The sequence below is a fragment of the Enhydra lutris genome, unplaced genomic scaffold, assembly GCF_002288905.1.
Source record: "Enhydra lutris kenyoni isolate GAN:26980312 unplaced genomic scaffold, ASM228890v2 scaffoldscaffold1, whole genome shotgun sequence".
NCBI lineage: Eukaryota > Metazoa > Chordata > Mammalia > Carnivora > Mustelidae > Enhydra > Enhydra lutris.
Genome location: NW_019154085.1, coordinates 8,487,056 through 8,510,885, shown reverse-complemented (window position 1 = coordinate 8,510,885; position 23,830 = coordinate 8,487,056). Strand labels below are relative to the sequence as shown.

Sequence of the window (23,830 nt, the reverse complement as noted above, 5' to 3'; positions counted from 1 at the left end):
ATGTCTGGAGGTCTTTTGTTGGCATGTCATGCTGTCATGTCATCCTAACACAGAAAACTTAAAGTAACATGGGCCTTCCTGTTTGGGTCGATAGGGTATCATGACAATCACATTGTAATCCGGTGGTTCTGGGCCGCAGTGGAAAGATTCAACAATGAACAACGACTGAGGTTGTTACAGGTAAGATTCCACTAGTTAATATTTTTAATGCATTAATGTAATTATTGTTGGAATTGCATATTTTTTATAAATGCTGAGTACTCAGTAATTATACCCTGTGCTTATCTGCAAATGAGGGATACATTATTTCAGACTCTCCTGATTGCGTGGTTCTGTTGCTCCATTACTACGCAGAACATCCCCAACCAAGTCCAAGTATTTCATTAAATTTTGAGTACGTACCAACTCTAGTCCAAGAACCCCAGGAAAAACCCCTGGCTTCGGGGCAGTCGGTCCCTTCAAGAGGTCCCAGGGCACTCTGCAGGGCAACATCCCTAACAACAGAAAGTGGGTTTTCAATCCCTTAGGAGGTAACCAAGTCTTTGATAAAGAATCCTTTCTTTTCTTCCATCTAACTTTCCGCAAATTTGAGATAACAGTGAAGTTCAAGGACACTGGAAAAACCAGCTCGTTATTTTCTTGCAGTGCTTATAGTTACACGGCAATTGCTGGTTTATTGCAGCCAGAGAAATATCAAACACGAGCAAGCCTTCTGGGTACTTGGGCTCAGCCTTACGAGGAGACTGGGTCTTCGCTCCTTTGGATCAAGGATCTGGTCCTAACTTTACTCACCTCGAGCTGATTGGGGACTGATGCTCAGCTGACTTAGGTTAATTGACACTTCATGAATCTGTAGTAGGAAATGGATCCAGTTTAGTCCTCTCAGCTGGTTAGCTGTACAGAACACCTTATCCGCTACAAGCCTCCGCATCCGCTTTTCCTTTTTAATTCACTCTCCTTCCTTAGCATTCCCTAGCTCTTTGTCCAAATTCCTGTGTTCGGTTATCCCACACCCAAAGAGTGTAGCCTTCGGGCTTTCCCACCAGTGACAGCCGGCTGCTCTTCCCGAAGCTCCGTGCGTGTGAGTGATGCCCTGCGTCTCGCAGCAGCTAGTCTCTTGGTTTCAGCATGTCCTTCTGTTCCTTGGTGGACAGTTTGTCACAGGCACGTCCAGCATTCCCTATGAAGGATTTGCTTCTCTCCGAGGGAGTAATGGCCCAAGAAGGTTCTGTGTGGAGAAATGGGGGAAAATCACTGCTCTTCCCAGGTAAGATAAAAAACATTTCTTTACTGTCACTACGGTATTCTGGGGAGACCTTTAACTTATGTATGTATTGATTAATTACTGTTTTTATGTTAAAATTTTGGGAGGGTGGAAAAAATCTTTTAGAATGAATTTATCTTTGATCACCTTTCTAAATGGAGGAGTAAAAAATCTTCCTGTTGCACTTAAAATGCATATATACATATCATTTTCTTCTTTTTTTTATTGAAGTGAGATTGACGCATGCTGTTACACTAGTTTCCGGTGTACAACATAGTGATTTGACAAGTCTGTATGTTGCGCTGTGCTCACAAGTGTAGTTACTGTCTGTCCGGATACATCGTGATTACAGTGTCATTGACTGTGTTCCCTCTGGTGCGCTTTCCGTTCTCATAACTTACTCTTTCAATAACTGGAAACCTGTATCTCCCACTCGCCTTCTCCCATTTTGACCACCCTCCATTCCCCCTTCCCTTTGGCAACCGTAAGTTTGTTCTCTGTCTTGATGAGTCTCTTTCTGCTTTTTATTTGTTTATTCATTTTTGTTTTTTAGATTCCCACAGATAAGTGAAATCATAGGGTATTTGTCTTTCTCTGTCTGACTTATTCCACTTAACAAAATACTCTAGGTTCATCCATGTTGTTGCAGATGGTAAGATCTCATCCTCTTTATAGCTGTGTAACATTCGTGTGTGCATGTGTTTGTACGCATGTGTGCGCGATACGAGCACACACCACATCTTCTTTATCCCCTCCTCCATCAGTATGGATTGCTTCCATATCTTGGCTTTTATAAATAGTGCTGCAGTAAACATCGGGGTGCAGATATCCTTTTGAATTAGTGTTTTCATTTTTGGGGGGTAAAAACCCAGTAGTGGAATTACTGGGTCACATGGTATTTCTCTTTCCAGTTCTTTGAGGAGTCTCCAAGCTGTTTTCCACAGAGGCTGCACAAGTTTTCACTCCCACTAGCAGTGCCCAGTGGTTCCTTTTTCTCCTCATCCTTGCCAACACTTACTATTTCTTGTCTTATTTTATTTTAGCCATCGTGACAGGTGTAATGTGGCGTCTCATTATGGTTTTGATTTCCATTTCCCTGAGGATGAGTGATGTCGAGCATGTTTTCATGTGTCTCTTGGCCATCTGTATGTCTTCTTTGGAAGAATCTCTCTTCAGGTCCCTGGCGCATTTTTAATCGGGTTATTTGTGTTTTTTGGTTTTGAGTTGTATAATTTCTCTCTATATTTTGGCTATTAAGCTCTTACTGGATATATCGTTTACAAATATCTTCTCTTAAAATACAAAATGCATCATAACCAAAGCATTTGTTAACTTTAGTAAAGTAAAACAATGTTGGTCATCACACTCTGGCTTCTTACGATTACAGCTGAAAAATTTAGATGTTAACTGAAGTGCTTGTTTTGTGTTTATATTAATAACTATTTAGAATCCCTTCTCTAGACACTGCCATTGTGGTTTTGAAAGAATACGAAATCCTGTTACTGTCCTCTGTGCCCCCTTGGCTTAGATGGCACACGCCTTTGTTCCATGCACATGCTCTCTGCCTCGCCTTGATAAGGTGATGCATTTCCCTGGGGTGGCAGAAAATTGCTTCGCTACGACTAATAAATGTAAAAACTGTAAGGTGGTAGTTGTGGTCTTCCTAAGTGGCATTAGGTACCCCAAGATGTCATCCTGAGTTTTTTTTTTTTAAGTGCAAGCGACTTTGAGAAACCTATTAACAAGAATTTCTTCTTAGCGATCACAGAACACTGTTTCTTAAGGATTATGTTCTAAGCCCCAACACATGAAAAGTGGGGCACTGAAAGTACCAATACAGACAGCAGTGAACGGTGCAAGCTCTGGGCCAGTCGGAGCCTCCCCAGTCCCCTCGGGTGCATCTCCATCTGGGAACAGAGGCACTACATCCAGACGCCTAAGTATTATCCGGCATACCCGATGTTCCAAATTTGGGAGATTGTAATTTTATTATTTAAAGAAATATGTTATTTATTCCTGAATCACCCCCCCCACAACACACAACTTAAACACATAATCAGATTCACACTTCCTGACGAAGGCTTCTCATCTCTCTGAGGAACTCAAGCATCAACATCAAGGAGGCAGGAAAGGGCAGATGAATTTTGTCCCCTTTCTCTTGAAATCTGTTTTTCTGAAGATTTGCTTTTGTAGAGTAGACAGAATAAACTGCACCAATAAGCAGATGTATCAGTTGTTCACACTTAATCACTGCGATTTTCATAGAACCTGGTGAGCAGAGAACGGTGATTTGATGATGTGAAACCTAGCTTCGGAGAGACTGGGCCATATCCCCCGCCATGGGGTCTTGGAGAAGTCGCTTCATCTTCCTGAGCCTCTGTTTCCTTGTTTACCTTGTAGGCTGGTAATTCTGAGGACTAAATGAAATAGTTCATGTCAAGCACTCAGTGCTGAACCTGGCTCTGAGTAAGCATCCAGTTAGTAGTGGCGGCCATATGCCAGGCAGTAACATATTGGAGTGAGCACAGGCCTGTTAGAAGACCTGGGTTCTAGGCCTGCCTCTGCCACCAGCTAACTCTGGAACCGGAAGACCTCTTGATGTGCAGAAGGCCAGGGAGAGAGGGTGGTGTGTTAGGTTTGGTTGAGCAAGAAGTGAGACCCACAGGTTGGGGAAGATCATGAGGGTCAGACTGGATTCACTCTTCTGCTTCCCCCTGAGAGCTCTGGGAAGTGCACGTGCTGACTCATCACAGATGATGGTGCTTTCACTATTGTTACACACTCTCGGTTGGGCAACGGGCGTTGTTTCTTCCTTTCTTCGTTCTGACCTAAGGTTGGTTCTAGATTCCTAGTTTTACCCAGGTTGTAGAAAAACGTAAACAAAGATGATAGGAAGCACATCAGGCAAGCAGACTATTTTCCTAGCTTGTCTATAACAAGTCCTAACTTTTCAGATCCGATAGGGAGGGAGAGCTATCTGGCTGTTCTGGTTCTCAGTCGCTTACCTAGTAGAGAGGCATGGGAGGCCCGGGCTATCTGGTCCTCAGCGGCAGGCCAGATCTGTCTCGGAAGAAGAGGAGTAACAATGCTGTGCTCACAAAGTGTGTGACAAGTTGGTGAGAAGATGCATATGAGAGCCTAGGAATGAGAAGAGCTTTGTTCTTTTTAACCGTGGATCCTGAATCTTCTGTAGCCCAGCCTATGGCTATAGCTATGAGAATTTGCTGCACAAAAAAAGTACACTTAGAGGAAAAACATAAAAAGAAGAACTTCAATGCATGACCACATAGTGTTATCAGAAGTGATTTCTTCGCTGCTACCATGATCATCATCCTTCATGAAATGTGGGGTGTTACTTAAGTGTAAAAAAGACCTCCAAGGGTGGCCCTAGTCTGAAGAGATTGTTGTAGATGACTGAGGCCATTTCTCCTACCATCAAAGTAGAGCCACTGAAGCCATTTTTCCTGCTATTTCCTGATAGGTTCAAGTTGCAGAGCTAAAGAGCTGATCTATCTCATGCTGGTCAGCCCCAAAGTATTTCTTTTTCTTATTAATGAGACAGTGTTTGACGTGTAAAAGAGGACATTAAACAGACCGGAGACAAAATGGGTGGCTGTCCTTCTCAGTGACGAAATGCATTCTCTGAGCAGTCTGGCCTCGCCTCGTGGCAGGCAGCAGAAGCTGCACCCCGGAGAGCTGGAAGTGGGGCAGGCACTCCTGACAAACAGGAGGGCATCCTAGTCTTTCTAGACGTGGGTGATTGAGGCCCTGTCAACCTTTCTAGCAAGCAGATGTGAGTCTTATTTTCTCAGATTCCCTGGTCTCGCTTTGTGGTAGCCCTGCTCACACTGTGGGCCAAGAAGTGTAGGAAAGTATGTAGCGTTGTCTGAAGCCGACACATGCTGAATCCGTGGCTCTTTTTCCTCTCTTGTGGTGGTGACGAAACTAGAGAGCCAGATGACAAATACTGATGGAGGCAGACGGGTGTCTCCACAGAGGCTTAGGGCCTGAACACATTGCTGGACTTCCTCCACTTGTGGTTGGTACTTAGCTCTGGATTTTGCATTTCTGTAGATTTCCCATCCCCCAGGGCTCCGATGGACTGAGGAGACCGTGGGTTCACGTTATGGCAGTTTAACATTCCGACAAACAGGAGGCTACCGTGCCAGCCTGGAAAATGCAGGGCAAGTCCTCTCTGCCAGCACAGTATGGAGTTTATATATGTTCATCTCTGAGGATTCTTGCCAAGTGGGGTGATGTGGCCGAGGAGTTGGAGAGCTGCAGTAATGAGGGGGGGTGATGGTTTTGTTGAAGGGGGAAACTTCTTGAAAATGGCTGTGTCTGGAAATTATTATGAATGAAATGCAGACCCAAACTAAGAAATAAGCAAGAATTAGTTATGAAATGGATGTCTCGGGAAGATAGTTTTTCTCATGGACTGGAACTTTAAAAAAATATTTTTTAAAGATGTAAATTTTTTCATTTTTAAAACTGTGCTTTTTATTCTTATGAAAAGTTTTTACAAAAAAAAAAAAAAAAAAAGCCAAGAAATTCTTGTTCTCCTCAGAAAGTCCCTCCATGCTCCTACTCCCAGTGCACCTGTCACTCTGTCGTGCCTTATTTCCCTCATAAGACTTACCCCAATTTGATCATTATGTTTAGTTATTGGTTTACTTGCTGATTATCTATCTCTCCCTCTAGGATATAAACCCGTGAGAACAAGGACTCTGTGGGAATTGAGTGTGGCTTTGCCCTCGTGCAGAGTCCTGGCACGTAATTTGTACTCAATGAGGGGATCGTTCTTAGGGAATTCTTCAACTTGGGTTATGACTATGGATCACTCCAGACAACATATACCAAAATCACTTTACTATCTCTGTACTCTCATCAGAGCAATTAAAGTAAATATGAGTAATTACTTCACAAAGCAGTCTTGAGAATGAACGCAGATAACGCAGTGCTTAAAATGTGCTTAAAATGAGGCCTAACACATCATTCAACAAATTCGGCAAAGTGCTTAAAATGAGGCCTAACACATCATTCAACAAATTCGGCCATTATTACTCTTGTTCCCGATACGTAGCTTTCAGAGCTGGCGTGGTATTTTACCATCTTTAGGTATGCAAGAAATGTGCTATATCTGCCCAGGATATTTATATGTTTGTTTGGACTTCAAGACTTTTCGACCTGGAACGGTTCCTTACTGAGTTTTCTTCTATGGGGTTTAAATTCTTACATTTGACAAGGGTGTCGTCTTCATCTTTTCCCAGAGTCACACACAGGCAAAGAAGTTACCTGCCCATACTGCAGAGTTGGGACAGTTTCTTCCGCTGTTATCCCTGGATGCAGGAATTCCCACTGTGGGGACATTCCACACTGTATTTATAAATCCAAGTACATTTTAACCAAGGTGACCTAGTGAAATCGGCATAAGACATTAGTTAGTAGATAAGACTCCTTCTGATACTCATGCATTAGTATGTACAAAACCTTCTGGGAGATATAAATCGATCTCTATCCATGTGGGTCTTAACAGAGATGGAAGTAATAAAGGAATTTGAATGAACAAATAACGAACATCATTGGCCACCAAATGGTATATGACAGTTGAAGGATGGAGTTAGTAAAGGCCAGAATTCCCTTCCATTGATTCGCATTTATTGAACACCTGGTGAGGAATTTTGTACCACTAGGAGTTACACAGATATTTGTGAACTAGTCTTAGCGGAAATTCCTGCTTTAAATATCATGGCCTAAGAAGATATTAATGGGGATATTAGAGAAATTACGAATATTTTAAAAATCGTAATGGAAATTTTACCTTTATTAGTGTTCCTAAATCTATCTAGGCTAACAACACAATCCCTGGATTACTTTAACTGAACTTTATCTTTCTGTGTGATTGGTAGCTTTGAATTTCTCATGCTGATTACAAACGCTGAATTCGTCATATATCCCCCACCCATTTCATATGCTCCCTGCTTTGTTGAGTGGCACCTCTGCCATCTGACTCCCTGTATCTAGTCACTGGCTACCTTTCATCCACGGAAGAAATGGAAGAGGTCTTTGCATGAACACACCTCACTTCCTGATGTGGTCTTGCCTCCCTAACTGGCTTGTGGTCCAGCCTTGGCTACTGTCACTCAAGTACTTTTACTTCTCAAGTTTCCTGATGATGTGGTGTTTCCCCATACCCTGGGGCAGTCTGCTAGGAACATCCTTCTCCTTGTAGTTTATCCAGAAAAATCTTATACATCTACACATCCTTCAAGGCACAAATAAGGTCCACTTAAAGCCTTTCTGACTCTGCTGAGCAGACTTATAACTCAGTATATTAAAATTGTTTGTGTGCAAGGCCACTCGCATGGATCTTTTGAATTAATTAGACAAATGTGTCTTGCAGTCTTGTAGAGAAATGCAGCCCTGAGTCCGGGCTCAGGATTTGGTGAACAGAGCCAAAGGCAAGCCGGATTTCGGTGCCCACTCACCCCAGTCAGATCCCCTAGTGCAGGGTACAGACTGCACAAGCTTTAGGGGATCCATTTGCTTGCATATTTTGATGCCAGAAAGTAAACTCTCCTCGTGGCCAGAGGCCAGACTTTTCTTTCTCATCTGCTAGGGGACAGCTCAACGCCTGGCATGCAATATGAGCTCAGTAAGTATTTGTTCAATGAATGGAGGACTAAATGAAATGTTGTACAAATTGAAAAATTAATTTTTAATTGTCAGAGCACTTTGTATGGGAAAGACAGGGTTTTAAAATATGGCACCTTCAAGGGGAGAAATTATAAAAGATGTTCTCTAGGTGAACAAGCTTGGATGCTGCTTGAAGAGTCTTTGGATCCCCGAATTAGAGGTTCTGGAGAGCCCAGAGAAAGCCCCCTTTGCCTGCTCTATGGCCCAGCTCCGGGCTGACTCTGACCCCTGCCTCCAGCAGTCCTGACCACTAGAACTGTAGCCACACCTGATTCCCTTAGGGAAATCCTGTGGACACTCTCTCACACAGGCAAAATATGGATGTGACAGGTAATTTAGGTTAGGACTACTCACATTTCCAAAGAAATGTTGATATTAAAAAGTGATCTGTTCCAAGATTCCTTAAGAATTTTCCAAAATGCTTGTTTTTTGATTTATTAATTACATGAAGAAGAGGAAGGAACGGGGTAAGGAAACTGAAACCTGAAAGCTTCGGCACCACTGTCAAATGAAAAAAGAGAGTATTAACAAAGCACTTTTTAAACCATAATGCAAATAAAAAGTATTTCTTAGATTCAAATACATTTTATTTCTAAGACTACATCTACTAGATAAAATGAGGTCCATGGCTTTCTCCTTTCTCCCTCTTTCTCTATCCCTTGTTTTCTTTCTTAATTTAAAATCTTGATTCTAGGGGCGCCTGGGTGGCTCAGTGGGTTAAAGCCTCTGCCTTCGGCTCGGGTTATGATCTCAGGGTCCTGGGATCGAGCCCCGCGTCGGGTTCTCTGCTCAGTGGGGAGCCTGCTTCCTCCTCTCTCTCTGCCTGCCTCTCCGCCTACTTGTGATCTGTCAAATAAATAAAATCTTTAAAAAAAAAATCTTGATTCTAAGTTCTTGTTTGTCTTATATTTTGAGTCCTTATAGGCTAGTAAAAATCAGTTCTGGGAAAATGGGGAATAAAATAATAAATAAGTACAGAGAGAAATTCCTGAATCGTTTAACTGATCGTGGAAAGTTTAGATGCAATTGTGATACTTCTGGCTCACTGGATTCGGGTAATTGACTTGTCTGTGTGTAGGAAGGAAGAAAGAGTAAGCACGTGGCCTCCTGGTTAACATGTGAAGAATACAGAGAGCACCAAGAGATTAGGTCAGACCAGATGTCTGGAGGGCTTAAATTTTCTTTATATTGACGCCAGCGTGATTTCCCAAAGACGGGTTTCGGACCGGCCCTCCTTGAGTGCTTCTGGCTGCAAAGATTCAAATGAGGTAAACTCGTTATAGCCTTAGTGTGGCTGGCTTTGAAAGGTTTGAGAAATGTCCTTTTATTGAGACTGAATAACTGGATGTGCTTTTGCTGCCAATATCAACAGAGTCCAAGGGCCCTCCTGTTATTTTCTGCTAGAGTTTTCTTAGGACATGGAATGGGGTGGGAGAGGGGGTGTGGAAAGCCTCAGAGGATTGTGTTTTGTTTTGCTTTTTCTTTTTTTTCCTGTTCTTGGCTCATACTGCAGGTTGATGGTAAATATTGGGCAACCGATTTAACCACACTATTCCTCAATTTCCTTATTAGCAATGCTGTCTTGTTTATAAGGAGTTTTGAAATTTTTGCAAACATACAAAACGCTGGTGTAGATGGCCAATGTAGATATCTTATTTCTCATCCACTTGATGTCTCCAGCAGTGGGGACCACCTGTGTCTGACTCACGTGTAGTGATTGTTAAAAAAGAGATTCTTGGGCTCACCCTCAAATTTCTGAATTAGCATCTCAGGGGATGCAGCCAAAAATCTCCATTGTAAACAGCTTCTAGGTGATTCTGTTGCACTCCGGTGTGTTCCTCAGAGTTTCTCTGCTTTCTGGTGAGCCGGAGATAGAACTGAAGGGTTTGAGCTAAGCCTAAAAATCCCCTGGTATCTCCCAGGGTTTCCTGGACTGACACTGACCTAATTTGGACCATTTTCCCCAGAGCTACTGCATATTGTGACTGAGTCACTCATTAAAAATATATATTTGAAGCTTTTCTTGCTAATCCTGTCCTCAAAATATATATAACCTAGTAGGATGTTAAGGCTAGCAGTTCAGTCAGGAGAAAATGAGATTAACACTCAGACTTCCAAAAAGAACTGAAAGAACAGAGCCAATGAGCATTAGTCTTCCTGCTTTCAGTGTCGTGTTGGACTTCCCCTAGGTTGGGGTCCTGTTTTTGATTTGGCCACTGACTCAACTTTGACCTTGGGAAATCCACTTAATCTTTCTGCAGTTTTCCCCTCCATCCTCAGGAAACATTTTCTAGAGAAGCTGTTCAGCTTATTAGAGGAAGAGTTCAGTTATAGTGACCGTATGTTTTGCAACTAGATATAATTTAGGAAGCAGTGATTATCTTTGATTATGGATCAGTAATGGTGATGACGTCTTATGACTCAAGATGATCAAAAAATTTGTCCAGTCTTTCCCTTTGTGTTGAGAACTGAGTCTTTAGAGAAAAGAGTACTCGGGCTTAAGGGTTTACTGGATAAGATTCTACAGAAACTGGCGAGAAACGTGCAGAGTTCCTGTTTCTCTGCTCAGAAGCCTGGGCTGTTTGCTCCCGGCTGTATCCCACTACCTGACCTTGATGGGACGATTCTACTGTCGCCCTTCATTCATCACACTGTTCTTGGACTAATTCTACTCTCTTGAGACCTATAGTGATTTTCTATTATTGCCTAATGAATTACCACAAACTTAGTAGCTTAAAACACACAATTATATCACGTTTCTGTGGATCAGGAGCCCATGTGTGGCTTAGCTGGGTCTTTCGTTGAGCATCTCACAAGACTGAAATCAAGGTATCGGCTGGACCACATTCTCATCTGGAGGCTCAACTGGCGAAGGACCTGCTTCCAGACTCTTTCAGGATGTTGGCAGAATTGTAGCTATAGAGCTCATGGCATTATTTCAAATCCAGCAACAGTGATAATCTCTGACCTCCCGGATGCTTTTTTAAGGGTCTTACCTAATTAGGTCAGGCCAACTCAGGATAATCACCCTTTTGTTTCACTTAAAATTAACTGATTAGCTTTAGTTACATCTGAAATATACCTTCACCTTTGCCTTATTCCATGGGTTGTAAATGAGTTACAGGGGCATCTGGGTGGCTCCGTCATTAGGCATCTACAGTCGGCTCGGATCATGATCCCAGGGTGCTGGGATCAAGCCCTGCATCAGGCTCCCTGCTCAGCGGGAAGCCTGTTTCTCCCTCTCCTACTCCCCCTGCTTGTGTTCCTTCTCTTGCTGTGTATCTCTCTGTTAAATAAATTTTTTAAAAATCTTAAAAAAAAAAAAGTGAGTTACACATCCCACTCATACTCGAGAGATGCGGCTTATACAAAGGCATGCGTCATCTTAGAATTCTGCCTACCACAAAACCACAATGAATTAAAATTCTACAACAAAGTATGTGCAAGAACTTAATTGGGGACTTGAAACATTGAATGAATTCTCATTCCAATGTATGTGACCATTTTGTTAATTCTTAATTAGCTAAAAATATCCTTCAGTTAAGGGAAGGTATTTGGTCGTCAAGAGGGAAGGAACAGGCTTAATGAGAGTGTGATAGATAAATTGCATCTCCAGTCATGTCCTGTCCTAAGCTACTAAGACATTAATTAGGGATAATGGCTTATCTAGAGAGCAGATCATCCTGAATTATTTTTATTTCCCAGTTTACCCAATATGACTCAATTCATGAAAATGAGTTCAGTCATATTTATTCAAGATTACAACTGTGAAGTTACTCTTTTAGGAAGAATTACCCTCTATGTCGACCTATAACACTCTTTGATACACCAACACTACCACAAAAAGCATAGACAACAAAACCTCCAACTAGGTGGAAGCAATAGTGATCACTTTCCCAACACATCTCATATCAACACACAAAAGACATAATGACAATGTTTCAGATTAGTATTGCTCTGTAAATAAAATGCATAACTAAATAAAAAAGTGAACAGGTTGAAGGTGATTAGCAGGAGATAATGCAAGAGATCATCTCTTTACTTTGTAGTATTTATACAAATCAATAAGAAATCATGAAGCTTTAAATGACAAATGGACTTCACACCCGTAGGATGGCTATTATAAAAATAATGATAATAACAATATTGATGAAGATGTAGGCAAATTGGAACCCTTGTACACTGCTGATGGGAATATAGAATGATACAGCTACTATGGAAAATGGTATAGCAGGTCCTTAAAAGATTTACAGTAGAATTGCTATATTATCTAGCATTTCCACTCCTGGGTATATACCTAAAAGAATTGAAAACAGGGACTTGAATGGATATTTTGTACACCAATGTACATAACAAGATTTTTTATAATAGCCAAAAGATGGCAACACTCCCAAGTGTCCATCGATGGATGAATGGATTAACAAAATGCAGTATATCCCTACAATGGAATATTGTTCAACCTTAAAAAGAAAGGAAATTCTGACCCATGTCATAACATGGACCTGGAAAACATTATGCTAGGTAAAATAAGCCAGTTACAGAGGACAAATATTGTATAATTCCACATACCTGAGGTACCTTCTATAGTCAAATTCGTAGTAAATAGAATTGTGGTTGCAGGGATGGGAGAGGATGGGAGTTAGTGTTCAATGGGCACAGAGTTTCAGGCTGGAAAGATTTAGAAGTTTCAGAGATGAGTGGTAGTGATGATTGCAAAACACTGTTCGTGTACTTACTGCTACAGAATTGTGCATTTTAAAATGACTAACGTGATCCATTTTATGTGATGTATGTTTTATCACAATAAAAAAAAAAAAAAACTTAAAAAGATAAATAGGCCAAGGAGATGAACAGTAGGTCACAAAACAGGAAATGTTGCAAGCTGTCCCAGAGAAAGATGCTCGCTATGTTGGTGTCCAAAGAAGTGCAGCATTTTAAATTTCATTTAAAGGAATATCATCTTTTAGTCTAATGGGATAATGAGTATTATGTGTCTAGCACACAAAGTCTGGAATAATATTAAAAACATATTTTACTTCTCTGCTTCTTCCTGTTTCCCTAGAATAGAGATAAAGTCTTCATTTAATAATTCTATATTTCCTTTAAAAATTCTATACAAAAGATAGATTTTAAATCATTCCTGGGACTGTCTCCTCATATGCTAGTTCAATTTTTTAAAAAGGTTAAACTTCTTCCTTGAGGCTTCCAAGTTGAGGTTCCAGTGTATGGAAGGTATAATAAGAAATATATTAACAAGAATTATATCAAATGCAATTCTGAAATAATTTATTATATTAAAAATGTGTTTGGCTGCAAAGAGTAATTAGAGGACTTCCACCCAATATATATACAAGTGTTTGTAGTAACAAGAGTCAGAGGCTCTGAGCTGTTGCTGTGTCCTTAAACTGAATTCTTATTAATTGAGCCCCTTTGCATTCCTGACCTAATAAGGCATGCGGCCACACACCTGCTTTTATTATCTCTTTGTTATCTCATCATTTCCATGAGTCATGATTATCTTTTGGCAATTTAATGAAGGCTTCTAGAGCAAATCTTTTTTTTTTTTTTTTAAGATTTTATTTATTTGACACAGAGAGATAGCAAGAGACAAGCAGGGGGAGTGGGAGAAGGAGAAGCAGGCTTCCTGCCAAGCAGGGAGCCAGATGTGGGACTCGATCCCAGGATTCTGGGATCATGACCGGAGCAGAAGGCAGACGCTTAATGACTGAGCCACTCAGGCGCCCCTAGAGCAAATCTTTTTAATGGTAATGAAATGTAGCTAAAAATACATCTCTCACTAATAACTTCGTCAAAGAGTGTGAGCTAGGCGTTATACTAAGCACGCTTAAAAAAAAAATGCTTCTGTTATTTGATTTAATCCTTGTATCCTTCTGAGACAAATGATATGACTCTTATATTATAGGTAAGAAAATAGTCTCAGAGAGTTTTAATAACTCCAAATCACTCAGCGTATTGGTAGAGCTAGAATTCAAACCTGGGTCTGTCCAGCTCCAAACTTCCGATCTTTCCACTGCCCTATACTGCATGTAGGAATATAATTATATTTACTTCCTAAGTGTTAGAGAGGTTTATAAGAATGAAAATGTAAACATGTGACTTTGTAAAATAACCCATCAATAAGCATAGCTCCTAAAATTCCATATTAATCCAGGAGCATTTTTTTGTGTGTGTCCAAGTTGTTTAGCTTTCACAAACAAGCTGTGGTATATTCAGAATAAAATGCTTCCTATTCCATGTCAAAAGTGCAGATTTGTTTCCTGATATGATGTACTATTTTGGAAACTGTCTATTTCTTATTGTGATTCAGGTGCAAATAACAGGAAAGCATATTTTTTTCCTATCATGGCAAAGGGGAGGTATTTCTAAAAAAGAATGCTTAATGTAATGATTTAAATGGACATTATTTTGTACTGTGAGTTAGGAGAAAACAGATTATAGCACAGGGTTGAAAGAAGTAACAATGGTCTACTGACCTCGACAGGAAAAATCCAGCTGGGGAATTTCCCCGAGACTCTAAGCCATGAGGCAGGTCCTCAGAGACACTCAGTGCTCTTCCCTGCCCAACAAAATGAAAAAATGTAAAACTGTAGACTTTCTGAGACATCTAGACAAATGCAAACTCTGAAAATGAATTATTTTGCCAGAATTGATATTCATGTCCATGTAAGTATTGAATCACTACATGAGTACACCTGAAACTAACATTATACTGTATGTTAACTAACTGGAATTCAAATAAAAACTTTAAAAAAAAAACTGACATCAAAAGAGATACAAAAAAAACAAACTTGTCTTTGCACTTCTTCGACAACTAAACAAATAGTAATATGTATATAATGTGAATTTTAAATGGTTGTGAAAACATAAAGAAAATATTCTTTAAATATCCTATTTCTCTTTAGAAATTAAAATAATTTCAGATCCTCCCAAAAAAGTGTGAAAATTGGCCATAAGCCATTCTGCATATGAAAGACAAGCATCAGCACACACACACATGACGATCTCCTCTCACTCAGAGCGTTCTCATCTATGTATGCTACTTCTGTTGCAGAGCTCACACGTGTTTTAACCGTCTGGATCTCCCACCGTACCCATCCTTCTCCATGCTTTATGAAAAACTCTTGACAGCAGTGGAAGAGACCAGCACCTTTGGACTTGAGTGACCTGGAAAAGCAATGTCGGGCTCCGTACGGACAGGCAAGTTCAGAAGCTGCCCTCTTGAAGAATGGCTGAACTTTGGAAGCTTGAAGAGTGCACTTCCATTAGAGTAAAGCTGAATGCTCTGATTGTCCAGGAACACACACGCTGTCCCATTTGGGGACCGGATAGTGGTGATGAGTCCTCTTGGAAGGATTGGGGTGAGCTTGATGCCCAGGGAACAACCCAACAGTCTTTCAATCAACTGTTGTTGACTGCCAAACTTTTTTCCATTTGTGTTATGTTCCAAGACAAAGACGAACCTGTACACGATCAGCTCCATGGTCACTTTTAGGGACTCAGGAGAATCTTGAAACTTACCACTGAACGTGGATCAAGCCACACTGGCAGCACTTGGCCCAATGTCCAAATTAGTGCAAGTTAAATAATATAATAAAAACCAACATGTTTCCTAAAAGTACACTCACTGAAGCCCTAAGTTATAGCAGAATGTTCATTTTCTTGCTTCTGAGTGCCTGCATGGTGTGCACCATAGGTTTCAGCTTTCATGGGACACAAGCAAAAATGAAACCCAGTCAACATGAGGTAACTTTACAGATTTGCAATAAGGTGGTCTGTGACAATGTAAATGCCAATTGAAATGTGTGTAATTATGGCTGAAGACAAACTGTTATACAACAAATAACTAATGACAGATTTTATGCTTTATAATGCATGAAAACAACTTAGAAATAACTAGCCATTAATCACAGCATATCAGGAAAAACTACACGTGAGTTCTGTTTTATTTTTCATAGGTTCATTATATTTATGTTCTTGAAGATGTATATAAGAACCTGCCTGTCATACTGTGTGTATCACCTGCTCCATTTCCATGTTCCATGCTTACTCGGGCATCATGCTAGTACGTATCCTTTTAAGCACTCTCAAGAGAACAAAAGGGCCTTTTATTTTTATAAAGGTACAAAAAAATTCCCCGAAATATTTTGCACTGAACGTACCAAAGTTGAAGGGACATTACAATACGACTAACGGCAACTCCATCACATGACAAATGTAATAGAAAATTGCTTCTAAATCAGACTTCCTCACAGTGCCATGTCTACCACTACAAGGACTGTGCATCTAAGTAATAATTTTTTAAGACTCACTATATGTGATAGTATGATATGCATTTATTTAAAATGCATTAGACTTCTTCCATCCATCAAATACTTTACAGGATGGCATTTAATACAGATATTTCGTATTTCCCCCACTGCTTTTTATTTGTACAGCCTCATTAAACACGAAGCTCATTTAGGGAGCCATCAGCAACACCCAAGAGATCAGCTCTCTTTAGTAATAAGAATTCCATTTTCCCTCATCGATGAAGACATCACAAATTGAAACTCTCAGTACTATATTTCTAAGCCTGCATTTTCACTGATGCATAATTTTCTTATCAATATTAAGAAACAATTTTTCTATGGTATCTCAGAAACTGCATGATATCACTAATGTTATTTCTGCATAATTTTATCAAAGGATGTTCTTCATTTTTATTGCTTTTGGGGTTACTCCACATCATTGTTTATTTCTTGACTTATGGCCATAACTAATCGGAGTCAGTTCTTCAATAGAGTGAAGTTAAATCATGGATAATAAAAGCATTGGATTAACATTTGGTTTGCCAGCCTGTGGTTTTACAGGCGTTGCCCCAACACCTCTTTGAGAATTATAAGTAGCCATGGGATTCCTATTATGGGATGTTGGCCATCTTGTATTTTATAGGGTCACATGCATGGTTTTCACAGGTGGTTTGTAAGAACTAATTGTTGGGTAAGCTATGTTTACTACTGAGACCCTCCAGAGGAATAATCATTCATGTTGCATTCCTGAACTATGCAACATTCCTGAGCATGGGGAAACGTTCCCCAAAAAAGGTTACCAAAATCTAAAGATACGAAAGGAGGATTTATCTGTGTACTATAACTGGACCAGAGAAAAAGGGAAGAGAAAAAAGTTTTAATTGGAGATGTTAGTTTGTACTTACTGATCATGAATATAAGTATATATTTAATTTTGCAAACTATTTTTACTTGTTTGTATTTTTTTCGTTAAAAGGAAATTTAGTTATACTTAAACACACACACATCCTTGATGGTTCAGAACTGCATTTTCTAAGCAGCTAGTGTAAAAGGTTACACATTTCTTTCAAAAATCGACCATGTTAGCTTTCATTTTGGTTTGTGACACTTTGTTACCATATTCCACATTATTGGGTAAAAGAGATTTGAAATAATATGCATCTCTTTAATTAATCCTAACAAATATATTTCTTGTTAAGGCATCTAACTTCTTCCCAAAGCTACTGCTGCTCTAGTTCTCAGAATTGGGAATTAAGGAAGATGTACTTAGCATATCGGAACACCATGATAACTGACCTACTATTCTTAATTAGTAAAACAAAAAAGTCCAATAGTAACTATAAAAACATTAAATAACATTTCCACAGAATAAATTAGACTTGAATATCCCCTACAAATAGAAATATCCCTAAATATTTTCTTCTAGACTCTGAGACTAGATGACTTGGCTGTGTGGTCTCATTTTCTTTAAAAAATTCTTGAGTGATGCTTATAGTACACAGTCTTCTACTATAAAAGACAGTCACGATGCATCATGTATGTATGCCGAACGTCTCTTACATGAAGCAAGAGGCACGCTGTTGCCCTTCACTCTGTACCAGCCCCTGTGTTTGGTGATGGAGCCACAAGATTCAAAGTCTGCCCTTGGGAAGCTCACAGTCTACAGAAATAGACACCAAGGTTTAAAAAAATTGTATTTTTAATAAAATTTGGTATGTTCTACAATTAAGGAATGAAGAGAGAACGGCTTATTCCATCCGGGAAATCCCGTGAAGCCTTCACACATGGGAGATACTGTGGCTAAAAATAAAAATCACATAAATACTCCTTCTCTTGGTAACTAATGGCATGTGATGGTGTGTCAACGCTGGTCAGGTGGGGAGGCCCAGGGTGCATTCACACACTAGGGTTTAAAGTGCTCAGACGGGGAGCTGAACCATGAAGGAGCAGCTCAAGGATCTTCGAATTATCCGAGAAATGGCAAAATTAAGTCCAGTATTTTCCCTCTGTTTCCTCTCATCTGCACTTCAATGTAACTTCGGTTTTCAGGGGAAAAAATCCCAGTCCTCGAGCCCAACCCGCTTCGGGGGTCAGGACGTTTATTTTGCGCACAAAAACAAATGGATCTTGGCTAAAGAAGTGTGGTCACAATTTTGTGGCGTATGTTGGGTGTATAATTTAGTGGACATCCTATTATCGAAGGGAAATCCGTTTCACCTGCATTAACCATCAGACGTGCTGAAACTGCATCCGAAATGATGAGCAGTAAGGGTAGAATGTGTGTGGACATCGCTTTAGAGTTTTAGAGTGCTTTCCCGTGTGCCATCTTACGTCTGTTGCTGCTCACGTGCTTCTGGGAGGTAAGAGGTATCAATCCCAGCTGGGTGGAGGCTGATTTTCATGGATCGGTTTCAACACTTAATGGTTACAATTCTAGTTTTCGTTTCAAACAATGTGGAGACTAGTGTTTCTACAACATATTCCACTCTCAGTGAATCTTGCAAGATGTTGCATCTGCCCAAATTCTCATTTTTTTCAAACATTTTTAAAACGCGTCACCTTCTGAAAAGCTCCTGGAAGGTACTAGTATATTCGTGAGGAAAAAAACTCCTCATGGACTTAATACTTGCATTTTACTACTTGTTATGAGAAATTTAAAACAATGCAAAATTATGGCACTTGGTGGATTTACAGGAGTGTGGTTTATTATTATTTGGAAGCAAAATAATGGGGAAGAAAACCCGCTTTAATCACTAACCTTATTTTATTTTTTAATTCTTAATGAGAATGGATCTAGAAGGTCTGGGAGGTAGGTTCCAGTGATGTGGATGAAGGAACCCCTGCAGATTCTCTTTTCCTTTCTGTCCTCTTCAGAGTCACTCCATTTTTGTCTGTCTTTCTGCACAAGTTGTATTCATGACTTGACCACTTCTAACTAAGGAAAACATCTTACAGTAAAGAGTCTGAAAGTCTTTTCAACTAAACTGTACTGGAGAGATTCCCAAGGCACGCGATAGATCTGTTTATCTAACATGGAAGCAAAGGAAGACCAGAGACATCAAAGCTTTTTAAACTGTGGCTTACGGCCAACGGCTGCTCACGAGAGGGGCCATGCAAGCGAAAAGCAGAAAAGAGAAGCCCAGCAGTTGTGTCCCCCACCCCGGCCGGAGCACAATGCTAATTCCTGGCCAACTGTCCAGACTCTGGGGTGGTAGCTGCCTTCCAAAGAGCTGGGACAAAGGATATAACGCGTGTGTGTGCTGCCCCTAATCACAGAACTTTGGGCCAGGAGGAATGCAGGGATGGTTAAGACAGGACCCTAGCAAAGGGAAAGTAAAAACAAGGGCTGGAAAGATCACCTTTGGGCTTCAATTTGGTTTCTGACTTTCGGGAAGCAAAGAAGAAAAGAATGTCGTACCGCCTAGCGAGGCTACTGCTTGATAATCTGCCTGGTGGGAAATTAGCCTCGCTGTGTAACTTCGGTCGGCTGATAACATCTTCGGTATTGCACAACAGAACTTGAAAGTATTAAAGCTAACCCACAGATGAATCAGGAAAATTTGACAATTTAGCATTAAATTATGTTGTGGATTTGGTTTAACTTCAGAATTACTGTGGCTATTATTGAACTTTCTATATAAGTAAAAAAAAAAAAATGGTGTAGCCTGACATACTTATGATGCTTAATTTGTTTCTCAGCAGACATTCTCTGACATGAGAATAGCTTTCGGGACATTTTTGTGGTTTCTAGTGGTTACTTAATTGTTCCCTATTAATCCAGAAAGCAGAAACTCAAGAATTGGGTTGCCAAATTGCAAATGGAGACCTGATCAGTGTTTCCAATTTTTCAGGAAGCTGATCAAGACTGAAAACACATTGGCTCAGATTTACTCTGCTAGGCAGTTTACTTGGCTTTCGTGATGGCACAGTTCAGCAGCATTGGAGGCCCTAGTTTTAGGGTTTCTGGGAAAAAACAGAGTAATCATATTTATATACGTGATCTTAGCATCTAGTGGCCTTGGGCAGGTGGTATCTTTCCATCTAATTTTCTCTTAGGATATTACCTCCCTGAGGAGTGTCGATAGGTCTCTTGTGGGATTCAGCCTGAGTTAGCTATTACTGATGCAGGTAAGGAACCATCAGTAAACTTCCGGTTACTACACCTTCTGTAAAAGAGGATGGATAATATTCAAGAAATACCTGGAAGGACTAACCAGGAAAAACACAGAACTGAATGTTCTTTTAGGACCTTAATGCTCTAAAAGCTGTTATTACAACCTATTTTTCTTTATATGATATCGTAAGTAAAATCTGAAGCTGTTAATATATAGGAAAATGCATACGATTACATGTTTTTATAATAGGGATGCAGGCATTCCAAAATGGAAATACATGCATCTCTCTTGCCTCTTACTGAAAGTATTAATCTAATTTTATAATAATGCTTACTTTTTAATATTAAGGCTCTGTAAAAAAAAATACCATATTTATTTCTAAGATTTCAGTAGAGCACAGGTGATGTATTTTTTTAAGCCTTTCCATTTCTTTTCACCAACTCCAGCCATGTGTCCATTATTCCATGTGTCACAGTCAAGAGCTATGTTTCTATTTTTGTTGAGTTGACTTAAGCTTCATATTCATCCAGTGTGACTTTTAACAGAGAAATAATGGGAGGTATTTAGTATTGACATTAAGACCATACAGTTCTCATTTCACCTTATATTTAAATTTCATCTATTTTTTTCCAGTGCAAATAATGCAGATTGTTGACATCCTAGAAATGATTTGTGGGTGGTATTAAATGGAGCCTGAGACTCTGAAATGTAGACTAGATGTTGGTTTTCTGGAAAGTTTGTATTCTTATCCTCACCTGAACCCCTGACTTTTGTGTTGTATTTTTTTATGATTCCAAAATGCTTTGAGGGAAAGATATTTTAATGTGTACAATTTGTTTTATTTTCATACTGATCTCTATTTTTGTTTAAAACCATGTTGCACCATGAAATCACTTAATCCAAAATAAATCTTCTTTAAAAAATAGATTATTACTTCTCTGTGATACATTTGGGAAAGAAAAAACTCAAGAAGAAAGAGAACAAAGTAGGGATAAAGGTCTCATGGGATTAGCATGCAACTTTGTGGATACAGGAAGTTCTCTTTTCATGATATTTATAATTAAGAATCCATTTTGTTTATCCCTAAAAGAATGTTTTAGTATTTGATAGCCCATCAAATACTGTGGGAGAAGTGAATAACATAAGTAATAATGGGCTGAGACTATTTGTTAAGCCATCTTGGTTGAATGTTTGTTGCATAAGCGCATCTGCATACCACCACTACCACTGTCACCCATGTCAGTATCATCCAAGGATCACATATTCACAAGCCTCTAGGGTCCAACTAGGTATTGCATGAGTGAACCTGGATGGCTGTGAGCCGTACAGAGGTGGGATATACCCAACGGGGGCATTCTTATATTTTACTCCAGCTCTAGTCACATAAAATTCAGGTCCAGTGCTGAAAGCTCTTCTGATTTATCAAGAGAAACCTAGAAATCTAAATTTTTTGTGGTATTTCTAGATTTTTTGAATCCAGTGGATCAAAGCAAATATGTCTATTAGTTGAATTTGCCTTCTAACCAGTTTGGAACCCTTTATTTAATCAATATCACTATCTTTTATAATTGATTGTGTAAATGAATTGACTAAATACATAAACTATTAGTAAGACAAGTAGTTAACAGAAGAGATAGGGGGAGGAGAAAGGCAGCTGTAGAGGAGGGCAGTCGCTGAAGGATGTACTTGAAAATGATCTGTGCTTACCAGTGTCTTTCCAAAAACCAGCTTGTATTAATTCATGTGAGAGTCAAAAGTATGGTCAAGATTTCATGGAACAAATGTGCCATTAAACTCTTCATTCTGTGTTTTAGACTAGAAATGAATTTCAAATACCACATGAGAGCATTCGAAGGAAAGACTCATCCTTTATAATGACTACTTTGACATCGCATTGAAAGGGAAGAGCAAGAGATTGCGGTCATGGCACTGACTTCCTGGTTTTGGTGTCATATTATTCCACCTAGAGTGTTGGACCTCAGTGTAATTTTATGATGATAAACTTATCTGCCTTCATTATATTCTTTTGTTAAAACCTGAAACGCATTTAGTTAGTGAATGTTTTAATAATGCATCATTTCCACCATCCTACTAATTGCTCCTGTGAAGTCTTTCTTGGTGTGTGTGTATGTGTGTGTGTGTGTGTGTGTGTGTGTTTCTTTTTAATTAACATAAAATGTATTATTTGCCCCAGGGGTACAGGTCTGTGAATCGTCAGGTTTACACACTTCACAGGACTCACCATAGCACATACCCTCCCCCATGTCCATAACCCAGCCACCCTGTCCCTTTTCTTGGTGTTTTTTATTTCATCCTTTAGCTAGAAAGCATTTAACCTCTTTATCAAGAGGGGGAAAGGTTTTTTCTTACATACTTTTCTCTATTGATCAAAATGACCTATTAATGGCTTTTTTTCCCTTCAAAATAGATACTTCCTTCTGTAGCTATCAGGTTGACTAGTATAACATTTTTCAAACAAAGTAAATATTGAAATATAATTGAAATGAGAACATCTGATAAAGACAAAATGATCACATTGATAGAAATTGGCTTCACACATTTCATTGTCCTCATTATTATGGGTTCTTTCAAAAGATTTTTAGTCACTGGTTGTCCATTTAGAAAAAGCAAGCAATTTCCCAAAGTATAAATCATTGGAACAATGTATAATTCTCTGACAATTTATAATAATCTTACAAGATACTACCTCTTACTACACAAAAAAATGGAGAAATATAATAATTCATGTCTATTTGATATTCAGTTGGCATTGGAAAAGGGACCCCAAGTCCAAATTCTTGAACTTTGTCCTGACATTGCTCATGACCTCCCCCTCCTTGCTTCTACCCCCAAGTTAAATCCTAAACTCAAGGCCAAATAAAGACCTGCTTTTTATTACTATGAGGCTTTTCCTCCAATGCCAAATGAAGTCTTCTTTTAATTGGATTAAAACGTATGAAGGGCTTCTTTTGCAGTAAGTAGAGTCAGTACAAAGGAGATCAAAAGAGGTCAACAGGCTTCCTATACCTGTTTCTTCCTACACCCACACTTCCAGCTTGACTCTCTTATTTGCCTCACTGAGGGAAAGGCAGGTTCTAAGAAGAGAAACCCAGCCAATAAGGAGAAGTAAGAGAATATTTTGCTTTATGAATCTGGATATATAACATATGACTCCGTAGCTGGTCCAGATGGCCCGCTCTACAACTTCCCAGGGCAAAGGAGTCCCTTAATGGAAAGAGTACTACTGACGAGTCCAGCGAAATGAGAAAGCCCAAAAATGAGATGGAACGAAATGCTCAAACCTGACTGAGGCTGGGAAGCTCTCTTTATCTTCCAACCTCATGGCCTGGAAATGCAAGAGAAATCTCAAGCGATAAAATCCCAAAAGAGAACAAGTTCCTGAACCTGACCAATCCAGATCAGCATTTCTTTTTTGAGGATGGAAT

At 39.6% G+C, this 23,830-nt stretch overlaps 1 protein-coding gene across 1 annotated transcript in view; it reads left to right on the top strand.

Annotated features, from left to right (window-relative positions):
• LOC111145297 (HECT, C2 and WW domain containing E3 ubiquitin protein ligase 2) overlaps positions 1 to 17,192 on the top strand; it is a 222,453-nt gene extending 205,261 nt beyond the window's left edge. The window contains exons 26-28 of the mRNA XM_022500135.1: positions 95 to 180; positions 1,155 to 1,267; positions 15,033 to 17,192. Of these exons, the coding sequence (XP_022355843.1) occupies positions 95 to 180; positions 1,155 to 1,267; positions 15,033 to 15,144 (311 nt within the window). The 3' untranslated portion in view covers positions 15,145 to 17,192. The remainder of the gene's footprint in view (positions 1 to 94; positions 181 to 1,154; positions 1,268 to 15,032) is intronic.
• Positions 17,193 to 23,830: the final 6,638 nt, after the last annotated feature.